Genomic DNA, 15898 nt, shown 5'->3' on the forward strand with positions numbered 1-15898 from the left:
GGCAAGCAAGGCAGTCAGTGTGCGCAACTGGAGATCAAAATCTTCTGCAGCAGCCCAGGTGTCTGCCTCAAGAATGACAATGCAAAAATAGACAGACTTGCTACACTGGAGGAAAGATAAGTAAGTTTAATAACGGTAGTGGCGCAAGAAAGGGGAACCTAATTAAAGTAGTTCTATAAAGGAGTTTTCCTTTCAAAATAATTATACTTTGTATTTGTGCCATGGAAGATGGCAATGAAATATCCACTTTTTTGTGTATGTAACTTCTTTAGTACAGTAATAGATTATTATTTTTTTTTAGGCACTGTGGCTGAAGGAAAAGGAACTGAAACAGTGAATGACTGAGCAACTAGATCTTTCATTTTGTCCTTCAACAAGTTCAGATCAGCCTTTCTAACGAAATGGTCTCTAAATTAATGAATTTACTTCAATTTTCACTGCTACAGCTAAAACCTAATAGGGTATTGCTTTGGAATTGCCACTCTGCACGTAGCAGAGGTTATGCCGGAGGACAGGGGAATCAATAGGATCATTTCTGAAGGGTGTTCTAGTCAAACAGGTGTTGAAGGGGTAGGAGCAATGGCTGTAATATCAGCATGATATGATTTGGTTCAGATGAACAATGCATTCTTTTTTTTCCATTCTTGTATTTTGATAGAAAGTTTAAGTCAGACAGTCCTATTTGTGAATTCTGCTCTGTTTTTCTTGGCTCCACCTATCTTGAGTTTCATAAAGATGAATGCTACAGTGAGTGACTGGGGGATTTTTATTATTTTGGAACTATTTTGGATCTGGGTGTCGTGAGCTGCCCTTCTGTAATAATCCATTTCTCTGAAGGACGAGCACGGTAATGCTGTTAAGTCTGAATTCAGACTTATCTGAAGAGGCATAGCACAGCTATGAATGCAGAGGCAGGATGGAGTCTGTCGCCCGAGTTCTTGGCTCGGGTGGGGATGAAGCTGCACCGAGTCCACAGGCACAGCCTTTCCTGCTCAGCCCTTGGCATGGACGGCACTTCAGTGGTTCACCAGTGTACGGCTACACCTCTGTTACAGTAGAAATCATATGACAAGTGTACTCCCAGCTCTGGGGAAATGTGTTACTGCAGGAAACTTGCGTATTTCCTCAGAGGGAGATCTTTTGGTATTCCTGGATGCAGGCCAGTTCATAATTCATTGCCTCCTGTTTTTCAGACACTAGATTTTAAGCACAAAAGTGTCTAATGGGTTCCTAGTACTTTTTTCATTGCTGTGACAAGGAAAGAAATGACTGAGCCTCATTTGTCTTAGACAGATTATGTTACAAGGTAAAGTTGAGTACGCTAGCCTAAGAAACTTCTGGCTGTGTTGAGTGTTTTGAATTTCTTATTGTAAATATTGCTCTTCTGGAATGTTCCGCTTTCTGTCAGCATTTCCTCCTGTGTTTCAAGGTGTTTCCTTGGGGATTTACATGGACCCACAGAAAGGTTTGGGTTGGAAGGGCCCTGAAAGAGCATCTGGTTCCATGCCCTTGCCACGGGCAGGGACACCTCCCACCAGCCCAGGCTGCCCAAAGCCCCATCCAGCCTGGCCTTGAGCACCTCCAGGGATGGGGCAGCCACAGCTTCTCTGGGCAGCCTGTGCCAGTGCCCCACCATCCTCTGAGTGAAGCATTTCTTCCTTATACCTCATCTAACTCTACCCTCTTTTAGGTTAAAGCCATTCCCCCTGTCCTATCACTACACTCCCTGACCAGGAGTCCCTCCCCAGCTTTCCTGCAGGCCCCTTTAGGCACTGGAAGGCCGCTGTAAAGTCTCCCCGGAGCCTTCCCTTCTCCAGGCTGAGCAACCCCAGCTCCCTCAGCCTGTCTCCATAGGAGGGGTGCTCCAGCCCTCTGATCAGCCCCGTGGCCTCCTCTGGGCCCACTCCCACAGGTCCATGTCCTTCTGGTGCTGGGGGCCCCAGAGCTGAACGCAGGGCTCCAGGTGGGGCCTCGCAGAGCAGAGGGGCAGAATCCCCTCCCTCGCACTGCTGGCCTCGCTGCTTTGATGCAGCCCAGGGTGCGGTTGGCTTTCTGGGCTGCAAGCATACATTGACGGCTTCTGGTGAGCTTTTCATACACCAGCACCCCCAAGTCCTTCTTCTCAGGGCTGCTCTCAGTCCATTTGATGTGAGTCTATTCAGTTGGCAGGAGAAAAAAGATTCAGGCAGCATATATTTACTTTTTTTTTGCTGGAAGGTGGCACTCCTCTCTGACCAGCGTACAGAAGTTTTACCTTCTCTAGACAAAATCAAGATCTGGGGTGTATGGCTGGCTCATTTGGCTGTATAGCTTTTTTTGTCTGTGTCATTAGATTTTAATTTTGAATGAGTTGCCTATTCAAATCATTCCTTGTGTGAACAGTTAGCTGTTACCTGCCTGCTTAAACTTCTGTAAGAACTGAACCAGACCAGTCACGCTTTTCAGAACACTTAAATGTAAATAAATGAAAAACACCACCCACTTTCTGTTTTGGAAGACTTTTATTATAACCTCATATGTTTTTAGAGCAAACCTTAACATCTAGATAAAACTTACTTATAGAGTTAATTTAGCATCATATAACAGGTTGTTCTGGGGATGTGTTAGGAGAGAAACAGAGCATGTGTTCAGTTGGAAGCAGGGAGATGCACTTCCTTGTCTACTAGCTTGACTTTTGAGGAGCTCAACTCAGCAAGCTAATTGCAGAGATAATCTGTAAACCCAGATATCAACATCTTTTTGTTAGAGATGTAACACTACGTTTGTAGGAAAAAAAGTTGTATTTTGAGGCATTCAGTATTTTAATTTGAATACCTATTTCTACCAGAAGCAGCTTCATATATATTCAAATGTAATTTTTATTCTATTGAATATTTTTGTTCCATTATGTATAGTTAAAGATTTTGTTCTATAGCAAAAATAACTTCTTTAGTTAGTAAGTCAGCTTGTCTGTATGAAATTAATAACAGACCTATTAGAAAACTTTGTAAAATAGTTGTCACGAGCATCAGTTTCCAAATCTTGACTTTTTTTATATTTTTGCTTTTCATTGTCTTTAAGTCATAGTTGTAACTTGACGAGTGTTGTTAAGTAGCAATCTCTGACTATATGTTAAAGATTGGTAATGTTTTGAATTCCCTGCTGAGATTGATTTTCAAAGTTCAGGTTACTGATGCTAGTAGGGCTACGGCTGAATCCAAACTGATAGGTTCTGCCTAGAGAAGGAGGTTTCAGATCATTGCTTTGTTACTGGTTTACAGTTGACTAGTGTAGCTCGGCCTGTAGCATAATGGCCATGGCCTGTCCTGAGGAATAGTCTAGCATGTTTATTGAAGGTGCTTTCTGTCACTTGTAGAAGTCCTGGGGAAAAGTTCTACAACCAGTAGGTTGAAGACAGTGATTGACTTCTGGAGCTCGTTTTTTCTATCTGCAGATGCCACCTCAACAGAATTAAGTTGACCTTCTCAAGACAGCCGCATGTGCTGTGGACCATCCTTGTGTTCTGGCTAAGAAGGGAACTATCTGTTTCTCCTTCCTCTTGTCATGACTTGTGCCAACTCTTCCCTCAAGTGGCAGTGGTTGGAGTCAGAAGTGACAGTGTGGTGCAGTGAAGGACTTATTCTTGCTTCTGTGGGCAAACATGATATAGTTCTGTAAGAATAATGGGTATTCTGTAAGAATAAGAAAAGCACTCCAAGTTTGCAAATGTCCCGTCCCAGATTTGAAAACTCAACTCTGATTTTTCTGGTCTAGAGCAGTAGACTATCTATTTACAATAAATAAAGCAGATAAAGAAATACATACATTCCTTAGTTACCATTAAATCTAAAGAGTATGGCTTATATAAGACCTCGGGTTATTAAAAATCCTCCCAAATGTTCCATCCTGTCCTGAATTAATCTGTCTGTGGAAGCTTTGCTTCTGGGTCACATCTGTAGATGAATCAAGAGAGTTGTCCTAAATGTCGTTCAGTTTTTATTGCAGCTGCTTTAAAAGAAAAACAAAACAAACAAACAAAATAAAACCTCAACCAAATCGGTATGAAAGCACAGCTTTGTCCTCTTGACTTTCTGAATTAACTCTTAATTCAGCTCAAGAAAAGTCATCTATTTTAAATAATGCATATTACTGTTTGGCTTTTCAATTAAAACTTCATATGCTTTCAATGATAAACATGGCAAAATTATTCATTGACACTCGTTATGTTAGCTTTCCCCCTGGTTTTCAACCTTGGACAGTCTGTCTGTTTAAGCTTGGAGAGTTCTGTCCCTGAGGCACTGAAGTGGAAGTTAAATTGTCTGTGAAGACTTGCTACCGAAAGGCTCACCTGGGCTTTATAAGGGCCTGGTTTATAGGGGAGTCAGTGACTGATAACTCTTTTGAGGTCAGTCCAGTCTGTACAGTGTGGGAAAGGAACAATAATGCTTGAGCCTCTTGGGCCCTCCACTCTGCTGAAGGTAGGATGGGTGTGTGGGGCTAGGTTTGCACATGCATTAATTTGAAATGCTGAAAATTGCCCATATTCCCCATATACCATCCCTTCATTCCCTTACCCTCTCCAGAAGAGTTTATCATGTTGCCCTCAACACATGCCGAGATCTTACCTGTATTTTGTGAGAAGCACCTCTCCAGTGATAGTGCTCCGGGAAACCACATCACGTTTGGAAACTGCCCTGATGTGTGGGAATAATTAGAATAACTAATGCCTGATCCTTATGTATCAGTGTTGACTCCCCCATTTGTTAACCTGATGAGGATCTGGCATCATGTCATGCTGAGCTAAGATACTTTGCTGGGTCTGGGAAGCTACTGGTCCACATAGTAGCTGTGGTGGTGCTTTGTTGATATCATTTGTTCATTTTATCTTTATCAACCCATCTGTGGGTTCCAAAGAACATCTTTGATCTTGTTTTCTTTTCTTTCTCATCAAAGAACAACTTTGATTTTCCTTGTGAGAGGAAGGGGAGTTGAGTGGTGGATCAGGAACAGAGCAGAAGCAAGGGTGTGGTGGTTTTACTCAGGTGGGCAGCTGAGCTCCACCACAGCTGCCCTCTCATTCCCCTTCCTCAAAGGGGAAGGGGAGAAGATACATTAAGGGATCAAAGGTTGAGATAAGGGCAGGGAGATCGCTCGACTATTATTGTCACAGGCAAAACAGACTCAGCATAGGAGATTAGTAAAATTTATTGCCTATTACTAACAAGCTAGAGAAGTGAGAAACAAAGGAAAGAAACTAATAACACCTTCCCCTCCATCCACTCTCTTCCATCTCCTCCCCCTGAGCAGTGCAGGTGAGTGGGGGAATGGGGGTTGTGGTCAGTCTATAGCACTTTGTCTCTGCTGCTCCTTCTCGGTCACTCTCTGCCCTTGCTCCACGTGGGGTCCCTCCCACGGGATGCCGTCCTTCTGAACTGATCTGCAGGGGCTGCCCACAGGCAGCAGCTCTTTGAGAACTGCTCCCACATGGCTCCGTACCACGGGGTCCATCCCCCAGGAGCAAATGGCTCCAGCACAGGTCCCCCACAGGCAGCAGCTCCCCCCAGACCCCTGCTCCTGCGCGGGCTCCTCTCCACGGGCTGCAGCTCCGGCCCGGGGCCTGCTCCTGCGGGGGCTCTCCATGGGCCGCAGCCTCCTCCAGGCCGCATCCACCTGCTCCCACCGGGGGCTCCTCCACGGGCTGCAGCGTGGAGATCTGCTCCGTGTGGGACCCATGGGCTGCAGGGGGACAGCCTGCTCCACCAGGGGCCTCTCCACAGGCCGCAGGGGAACTTCTGCTGTGTGCCTGGAGCACCTCCTGCCCTCCTGCTGCACTCACCTGGGGGGCTGCAGGGCTGGTTCACTCCTTGCTCTCCCAGCTGCTGTTGTGCAGCAGGCTTTTTCCCCTTTCTTAAATCTACTCTCCCAGAGACGCAAACATCACTTATTGGCTTGGCTCTGGCCAGCAGCACGTCCCTTTGGAGACAGCTGAAACTGGCCCTTATCTACCATGGGGCAGCTGCTGGGCCCTGCTCACAGAGGCCACCCCTATAGCCCCCTACTACCACAACCTTGCCATGTAAACCCACTCCAAGGGGTTAGAGGAACATGTACTGAGGAACATTAGAACGGCTTAAATTTCACCTCAGTCTTTGTAGTGCCTTTGTAGTGACTATGGGCGGCTCCCTCATCTCTGCTGCGGGCTGCTGAGTCACTGCTCAAAGGCACTTGACTTTCTGCCATCATCTAGACAGAGACTTCAGGGGAACTTGGCCCTCTGAATACAGGCCTAGTTAGTGGGGTTTTTTTTAAGTTTGCTGTTGAAAAGTTTGTTACAACCAGTCAGCTCACAATTCTGTAGGAGAGTGTGGTTTCAGAATATTTATCTGTGCTTCGTATTTGACCAGTCATAATAATGTCTGTGCCCTTCCAGCAGTATGTTAAGAGAAGAGCTGCTACCAATTGTGTGGGGTTTCTTCCCCATTCTTTTTGCTAGCATCAGATTACAAATGCAGTCTGTTTGTCATGTTGTGCTGAGGGCAGGCCAGGAAAGAGTCATTGACTCTGATTTGTTGAAGAGTAGTGCTGAGGGGAGAGGAGGGGAACATCACAGGTTCATGAGACTGCAGGTTTTACTCTTAGTTATTTTGTTGTTTAATTGTGGTGGTTCTGAGTCTGTACCACCTGTGGAAATTAAAAAAAAAAAGCCATTATCACAGGTGTTTGTTAGCAGCTTGCATTACAGTGAGAATATTTCTTTCTTAATCAACATCCAGAGAAAATCTGGATGATCAGAAGCGCAAATGTATGATCTCAGAGTGTGTCCAGGCAGCAGGCTGCCTTTCCACACTCAGCAAAAGGCGGCATGTAAGAAGCTAACCACAGTGCCACTGCTCCTGAGCACCTGGTGGATCAGGACCGGATGGTGCTGTGCAGGTTTCCGTCCTTGCACACTGCAGGGCAGCTCGCGCCTGCAGTGTTCAGTCTCTGCAGATACAGTAGCCTCTGCATTTACTTCTTAGGTTTTCTCTTTTGTTGTCCTTACTGTATGATGCCTGTTGCATCTTCCTAAGTCACAGAGCTCCATTTTATTTTAATGGTGTGTGGTGCATTTGAAAAAAGTATTTTTGTAGTGAAGCATGACTTCCAAGAGGGTACTGAAGTGACCAGTATCCATATCCAAGCAATTTAAGAGATTTTTATGAAGAAAAGTTCCTTTCAAAGTATTACGCAAGATTATTCTTCTAGTGCATAAATATCTTCCAAAGCTCAATGGGATGAGGAGATTCAGATCCTGCCCCTGACAAAATATGTTATGAAATCTTTATGTTCCCAGTGTAGGCTGTAGTGCAGGATAGCACTGTTGTACTAAAGTGTCCAGGTATGAGTCAGTCTAGTTTTGCAAAATGTCAGTGTGTTTGGGGGGAATGAATGGAGAAACCTCGCTCCCGTAATCAACACAAGTTTATTGATACAGTGATAGCCTACACTGTGAAAGAGCCAAGTGTTACTGCCCATAAGCTCCACAGATCTCTCAAGTCCCAGGTCAGTGCTTTTGCCAGGGGTCTGTTCCTGCTTCGTGTGCTCTTCAGTTAATGCAAGTGATGAACTTTCTCTCCTGTGCCTGTATACTCGGTTTTGTTTCACTTGTGTGGAGATCCTTCCCCCTTCTAGGGAGGCGAAGAAGTGCAGTGTGTGTGGCAGCCCTGGGAACGTGCGCCACTGCCTGTGCAGAGCCTGGGCCCCTCGCGCTTCCCTGCGAGAAGAGCACTTCGCTTCTGGCCTGGTCGTTATCAGCCCTGCTGATATGCCTACTGAAAGCTAAAACCCATTCCCTTGTAGGCACTGGATTCTTAGCATATTAGGAACAAAGTGATAACCGGGAGTTTACAAAGCCGAAATACATTTTCCTTCTACTCTGGAAGCCGGGCACGGGGATAAATACAGCATTTTTTGGCATCAGTGCAAGCAAGAGTGGTTGCTGGCCTTCTTCTACCCTCACACTAGCACACTGGGGTATCTCAGCAAACCTAACTGGAAGGTGATCAGGGTTAAAAACAACTCACCTAAATAAATAGTATGTTTAATTTGGATCACTTCCTCATACAGATCACTGCATGGATCCACAAAAAAAGTTGTGGGAGAACCAACGAGGTATCTTGGAACAGGAAGACCAGTGGTAGAAGACTGGACTAGAACCAAAGCCCAAATACATAGGTGTCAGGAAGGGTTTAAAAAAGAGGAGGACAACTGCACAGGAGAACTATTAATTGCAGAAGAGATCAGGGAGAAAGAAAAATAATGGATTTTTTTTCCAGTGCTTCATGTTATGATGGGACTGTACAGGAAAGCTTGGTAATTGAAAAGGGAATTTGCACTGGAAAGGCTCCCAGTACTGCAGCGATTGGTAAAATGTTCAAATCATTTTTGTTAGGAACAAGGGAGTAATCTAACCTTTGCTTCTAGTTTCACAGGCATTGACTATATGGCATATCAAACTTTGGGGTTCCTCTTGGCCCCTAGCTGTTGTTTTTATGTTCTTGGTATCATGCACGTCTTAGGTTCTTCTTCTGCACGTAATTCTTTTTTCACTTTTAATTTTCCCCCTAAGGCATGTCTCTTCTGTGCTACAAATTCAGCAGTCTATACATGACTAGGTTCAACAATGCTGTTCCTTCTACAGGGAGGGAATCAGTGTTTTACACTTACATTTTCTCTAACTGGAGCCTGGTTTTTAGGGTGTCTACAGATTTCGCCTAGCTGAATAAAATCCAAGAAACCCTGTCTGCATGTTAGGATGTCTGTGCTCATTTGTCTGGTTTAACTTAAGTTGCGTGGCCAGAGTTGTAATGTCAGACTTGAAAGTGACATTTTAAGAACAGCAAAATTAGTTCTTAGCAAATTACTAGAATTAGCGTAGATTGCAGCTTGCTGGTACAAATTAGGGATGCAGGCTTCAGATAGCACAGGAAATGCAATAAAATTAACGTACAGAAACCCTGTTAGACAGAGAAGCAATACAGAGCATGCGCACAAAACGGGGAGGGAAGTGGTGTTCAGCTCTGCTCACATGCTTGTTGGACTTCAGTTTCTTCTTCTCTGAGCAATAATGCCCAAATGGTATGTTCTGGTGATGTACTGTGATGAGGTGACAGCAGGGCGAGGAGGAGCTCACAGCAAAGCTCTTCAATGGGGTTCCATTCCCTGCAAGTCCCAGTTGCACCGGCTGGGTTTTGTAATCTCTTCCGTAACGTAGGTCAGACAAATCCCGCTCCTGCAGAGGCCCTCTCAGTTTTCTGCCAGCCTTCCTAAATTCCCAGGTGTCCTCCTCCTCCCCGTGCAGGGCACGTGATGCTGAAGCCATTGCTCATGTGTTGTTCCTCCTTTTCATTCGTAGGGGACGGTCTTCAGTTTGGAATCTGAGGAGGAGGAGTACCCCAGCCTCATCGCAGAGGACAGCAATGACATCTACATCCTGACCAGCGACAACTCAGGACAGGTGAGCCCCCCGGAGTCCCCCACGGTGACCACGTCGTGGCAGTCAGAGAGCCTGCCCGTCTCCCTGTCAGCGAGCCAGAGCTGGCACACGGAGAGCCTGCCTGTCTCCCTGGGACCCGAGTCCTGGCAGCAAGTGGCCATGGATCCTGAAGAAGTCAAAAGCCTGGACAGCAACGGAGGGGGCGAAGAGAGGAGCGAGAACAACTCTTCCAACTCAGATATTGTTCACGTGGAGAAGGAAGAGATACCGGAGGGGATTGAGGAAGCGGTGGTGTCGGCAGTTGCTGCGGAGACTATGCAGGCAGCGTTTCCAGAACCCCCTGCTTCTTTACAGGAAGTAAAACCACCTCAAGCTGAAGTTGTGGCTGTTGAAAAAGCACATGCCTCCGTGCTTCCGCGTACAAAACAGGAGGAAAAGGGAAAAGCGTCTGAAGAGCTTGTTGAACCTGAAATCCCCATATTAAGTAAACCTGTCCCAAAGTTAGTCCCATCAGAAGAAAAGGCTGCACCAGAACCTGAGAAAATACTGCTTCCAGGGGAAAAAAAAGTGGGGAAAGAGGGCCGTTTGGAAGAAATAGAAGAGAAATCTTCTGCTGCAGAGGAGAAGCCTATCTTATTGCCGGAAGGGAAATCTATACTGCTGTACGGTGGGGCTGCTGCAGTGGCGATACTAGCTGTGGCGGTCGGAGTAGCGCTGGCGCTTAGAAAAAAGTAACAGAGCTCTCTGGAGGAGGAGGAGGAGGGGGAGAGAAGAGAGCACGATCCAATTTTTGTAGTTGTGTTACCTAAAGGTTGAGCTGCCTGCTGTTTAATTGGACATTTGAGTAACGTAATGGTGACGGGGTGAGGTCATTCAATAAGCCTCCAGCTATGGACAATCATGTTTTTAGTAGAATTGGGGCGGGGACTGGTTTTTCGTGATTAAAGTACAGGGGTATTTTTAAAATAATAATAATAAATTCTGCAAATTTAAGAACTTAAGTGCAGGTGCTGAAGAAAGGGGTGCTCGTACTCTAGGAACTGGAACGGAGAATCCCCAGGGGAAGGGGAGAGCCAGCTGCTGCCAACCCCTGGAGTTTTTGGCTTCTCAGACTGACCGCTATTGCAGCTGTGCTGTCTTGTCACTTCCCTTTGCGCCCCGAGCCCTCCCTAACAAAACGTTAGCCAACCCGAGTCCTGTAGCGAGAGGCTGGTCTCCCTTTTGTCTCGGCTTCCTCTCAGGTACTGCACTGCTCCTCGTAACCTCGCAGGTTCCCCCTAAACCCAAGTGGGAGAGTGCTTATTCTTACCTCTTTGCTCACACCTGGATTGGCCCCTAACAGTTGTTGAAGCCCCCGTCGTATAAAGATGCTGCCTCTGTCGCTGTGTTCTCTCTGAGCACCCTGGTGTCCCTGGGGGAGAGGCGCAGCACGGCACTTCTGGCCGCTGAGGAGGGCGGGAGGGGTGCTGCGCTGCGCTTCGCTGGTTTGGGAATCCATTCGCTACGCTCCTGCCCGCCCACCTTACTGCCACCCCCGAGTTACCAGAGATGCAAATTCATGCTGGACGCAGTGCCATTCTGAAGAGTGCTTTGACACCAGAGTATATCCAGCAAAGATACGGCACAACTATGTGTGAAAGGGGCGCTGGTGCCCCCTGTGAAATTCAGAGGTTAAACGCTGTTTTGCCCCGTATCCTGCTGCGGTCTGTATTGTCGTCCCCAGGTTAAGCACAGCGTGCTTAGTCCTAACTCGGTGTTGGCTGTGACAGAGTCCCAGGTATGCAGAGCAGTGGGTTCTAGTAGCTACGCAGAGCAGCATTAAACGTCTCCTGTTTGTCCGTTCCTGAGCTGACCTGCAGTGTTGTTCAGTGCAATTTCTTTTGCGATTCCAAACCTGTAATTGGCTAAATTTGCAGGTTCACAAATGATGAGGCAGTTGCTTTGGAAAAATACAACCCCCCTCTTCCTGCAGTCACAACATTTCCAATGTGTGTAAAGAGAAACCCGGAACGTGTGTTACCATGCACAAGTCACATCAGATCCAGCCGCAAGTGGTCCTCTTCCAGCGCACGTCTGTGTCTGTCCTTGTCTGCACTGCAGCTCTCTGGGCCGGAGCTTAGATTTCCAGGCAGAATTACTGATGCATCTCTGAGGGTTTATGCTGGCACTGTGGCTTAGAACAGATGGAGGTAGGTGAAAGGGGACTTGGGATAATATGGAAATTGAAATGTGAGCTTCCTGTATAAGCTTACTCTTCGTAAAGCACAAACACAAGGTACTTTATTTCTAAACAACGTTGTCTAGAGTATTTCTTGTAACGAGCCTGTTTCTTAAGTAATCTGATAATCCAGAGATTTTAGCATATTCTCTATTTTAGCATATCCTTGCCACATTTTCCTATCCCACCCCATATCCCAGTATGCTGGTAAGTCAGTAAGAACCTGGCAGAGTCTAGGGAATTTTTTTGTTTAAGCTTTTTTGAGAGTGGATTTTGTAGAAAACTTGAGTTTTGAACTGTGTGAGGTTGAATGCGGAGAGGAGGGAGTGTTACATATGTACTGCTGCTCGCTCGGGTGTTCTGGACTCCACTGTTGATCATAGATGGCTCTTTTGCTTGCGTGTAAGAGGTAGCAGGTTATCCTTAAAACAAAAAAAATCAGCATAAAAACTAAACATACACTAGGTTGCAAAATAGAAGTGGCTTTCTTTTTTTTTTTTTAATCTTTTCGTGTGCCCTCTCTCATTGCTGTGCTGTGCCGGCCTTCTTCCATCGAAGTGCTCCCTCCTGGTACCTCATGGGGGCTTTCCTCTCTGGGGAGAGGCGTCTTTATGCTCCTTTTGTCACAGACATGCGTTTACAGTTTTGCTTCGTTTCACGTCACAACAGTGTTTATTGATGAGTGGTGTGAGCTCTGAGGGTAGGAGGCTGGTGCCAGGTGGCAAGGGCTGCTTTATTGCCCGGTGAGACAGGAGAGGCCTCCCCTCCTGCTGCTTTGCTGGTGGCTTTGTGTCCTTGCCGGGCATGTTGCTGCTGGGAATGGGGCTGTTCTTAACCCCATCTCCTTACTGAAGGTGAGGCACCTGTTTGCGAAATGCCCCGTCTGCAGCTGCTCAGTGGGTTACGCAGAAGTACCTAAATCCACTCTGAAGCAGAGATGGTTATGATGGATAACTTGTGTGCAAATTGGTGGGGGCAAGTTGTTCCTTTGGCTCTTCTCTGTATGTGGTTATTTTACTTGTAGTGTAGGAGATGAGTACAGGACAGATGACAATAAATCTACTAGGGAAAAGTCCCTAGCTTACTGATGTGAGGAGCCTGATGGGACATTAAGTAAGCATCTTTTTCTGTACGCAGCAGTTTGAAGAAGGCAGTAGCGGTAGTAAGGAAAAGAAATGTTGTTGTGGTTGTTGTTAAGCATTTTCATGGTGGTGTGAAAGCCTTGAGTACCTGATGTTTTGCATCAGCTGCACTGCTTTGTAATTTGGTTGAGTGGCCCCTTCTTGTTGTTCTTCCCATCTTTAGGGTCTTATAGATTTGACAATTCAAGAAGCATTTGTACCTTTTCCTCCCCCGTCCCTCTGTGTGTTTAGAAAGAAAATCTGTCATGTATTTCTCTTTCCTCTAGGAACACTCCACTAGCTAGAAGGGTTGGTTATGGACTTGGATTCTACTGAGGTTGGAGTCCTGTGGTCAGAGCTGGCACAGGCCCTTTGGAAGTCACCAGCGGGGCTGTGTAGGCGCAGACCCCAGCGTTCTTACTGACTTGAGCGCCAGGCTTCATGCTCTGTTGCAGGCATGAACTAGAAAATGGAAGCACTTTTTCTTATCTTTGAGTAGAGTAAAGTAATCCTAAATGGCACGGTCTATTTTACCCTGAACTTCATGATGCAACCTCTCTTGCAGCTGGCAAAGGCAGTAGCTGTATACTTAAGAAAAGGCATATAGAATTGCTCCCATTTGTGTTACTTATCCCCTTCCCAAAAGTGCCTCTATGTCCTTGAGTGGCCTGTACCTTAACGAAGTATCTACCTTAGACCCGTTCTTTCTTCTTCACCTTATCCTGGTCTGCAGCACATCGAGCTGAGATAAAACAAAGGGCTGGATCTGCAAAACATGTGAAATGCTGCCCTCTGGAATGCCTCTGGACACAGCCGAGACTTGGCTTGGGAGCATGGCCCGAGTTAGGGACACAAGGAGCACAGCGGGCAGCCGTGCGCTGTGTGAGCGCAAGGCAGGCTCCTTGAATAGGGCAGGAGAGGCTCCCAGGGATAATGTGGCTGCCTAAATATTGATGAGAACTGCTGCTTAAAGTACTAGAGCTGGCCCAAGGAAGGAGCAAGCTAGAGCAGCCAGGAGAGCAGCACGAGCTTGCAGACTGGTCAGCTTTGACCTGTTAAGCACCTGCCTGCTGCTGGTACTTACCTGCCTGAACAGCAGCCAATGAAGCAGAAGTGCAGTCGTTGCTGTGTCGCACTGGGTTTTGGATGCCAGTTTAAGTGTGGGATGGATGGTGCTGTGCCTGCTGGTGTGGTGCTCGCAGTTGGCTTTGTCCAACCTGCCCGAGCCGTGTCTGGGCTGGGGGCCGTGCTCTGGGGTCTGCAGCTCAAGGGCAGGCTGGCAGCTGTAGTGCTGAGCACTTTTGCATAGGGCACGTTCTGCTGTGGGAAGCCTGTTTCCTTTTCATGTAGCTCTGATCGCAGCTAGCCTAATGAGTTGGACTGTATTTTTAAACTAACCAAGGCTTTCTGATGGGCACAAATGGAGGAAAAAAGTACTATAGTTGAGCAGCTTAGTCTTTTTTCATTGTAATGACTGTAGTAGACAAAACTAATCCGAGATCAGAAAGCCTTCCCTACCTTTAGCCACAGTGGTGTGGCAGCAGTAGCAAAGCCCTAGTAAGGTAGATGTTGTTATCCTGGCTAAAGTAGAAGTGCTTCTGGCAGCATAGGCTTTCATTCACTGAACCAGCACACGCTCGTGCTACAAAATGTGTATCTGAGACTGTACTTACTGGAGTCTCTTGCTGTGAAACATGGGGGGGGAGGGAGAGAAGTTAGCACCTCCCCTACCCTGTCCCCCGCAGCTGCCGTGGGTACGTATAGCCCAGGCCTTCAGCAGGATGCCTCATTCCAGACATGACCCACAGTGAACGGCGACTCACCTGTACGCATGTTGTACAGGTGCAGGGTGCACAGGAGGAGAAACACGGTGAGGGGAGGCACGTTATGGCCTGTGCCTGCTGATGGGGGAAGTCGTGCAGGACTGCCACGTGGCTCGGTCTGCCTAGTTTCAGGCCTAGGGAGGTTACAGGAGCAGCGGCGCTTTGTGTGCATCTGTGCTGCGCTTCGAAGTGTGAGCTAGGTATTGCCATGCAAAAAAAGAAAAGGGGGGTGGGCGGGGTTAGCATTTAATCCACCAGTATTCACACTAGTACCACCAGCTCACGGGCCTGCTCCAGAGCAGGGAGCAGAGGGCTGGCTTTATGCTGTGGCTCCTGGGCTGGGCTGCCGCTGCGAACGCTCTCAGCTCGTGTATTCGGCTGGGGAGCGAAACCTGCAGCAGCTCGGAAGGGGTGGGCTGTGGTGTTACCAATACGTCCAGGGGAACCAGAACACACTGCTCAGCTTCACCGCCCCACTCAGATGACTTGATCGCTTTTTCTTCTATTCAGAGCTGACCCTGTCTCGGTCTCTTAGGTAGGCTGACTTGCTTCCTCCTAGCTAGGAGTCTATGGGTACGCTGTAGGAGAGAGGGAGCTACAGTGAGCTTCCAGTGGAAGCTGCTTTTGATCTCCCTGCAGTATTTGCAGGGGAGGCAAGGAAACACTACTGATTTGGACAGAACAAGCTGCAGAGGATGCATCTTATTGCTATACCTTTAGGGGGCATCTCCCCATTTTTAACTTGCAGTATAAGCTTTTATTCAAGCGTCAAGCTAAAACCCACTTGATTGAAGTAGCAAAGTCTAATGGGACTGACTCTGACGCATGTATGTTGGGGAAATCTTCCACTAGGCTTCTGCTGGGTTATCAGCAGGCAGTGGCTGACTTAAGGGATGTCAGGTTCTGTTCCCGAGAGGACTGCCTGGGGGAAGAGACCCTGAAGGGGCCTGAGGTCACCCCTTGCCCAAGGAACTGGTCATATTATTCCTTTTAATATGCAAGTGCAGCCCTCTTGGGGAAAACTGTCTAAAGCTTCTTGTGCCATTTGGTTAATAAAAGTGTTTCCACCTTTAAAAGAAAGTTCTTTCCAGCTTTGTTGTTCTAGATTCAGTTTAAGTGAAGGGGTATGTACCTTTTTCCCTCTGCCACTGGGACACTGCTGTAAGACCATGCCCCCAGGTTGCACTTTAATAAATGGTACAGTTTTCAAAAACAAAACCTAGGTTGTGTTATTTTCCTCCTTCCCCCCCTTCAAGTGCAGACACTAACAAACAATAAAAGG

At 47.0% G+C, this 15898-nt stretch overlaps 1 protein-coding gene across 4 annotated transcripts in view; it reads left to right on the plus strand.

Moving 5' to 3' along the window:
• BCL2L13 (BCL2 like 13) overlaps positions 1-15834 on the plus strand; it is a 45118-nt gene extending 29284 nt beyond the window's left edge. For all 4 annotated transcript variants that reach the window (XM_083820305.1, XM_083820304.1, XM_083820306.1 and 1 more), the window contains one exon: positions 9374-15834. In XM_083820305.1, the coding sequence (XP_083676431.1) occupies positions 9374-10189 (816 nt within the window). In that variant the 3' untranslated portion in view covers positions 10190-15834. The remainder of the gene's footprint in view (positions 1-9373) is intronic.
• The last annotated feature ends 64 nt before the right edge of the window (positions 15835-15898 follow it).

The sequence above is a fragment of the Anser anser genome, assembly GCF_964211835.1.
Source record: "Anser anser genome assembly, chromosome: 1".
Lineage (NCBI taxonomy): Eukaryota > Metazoa > Chordata > Aves > Anseriformes > Anatidae > Anser > Anser anser.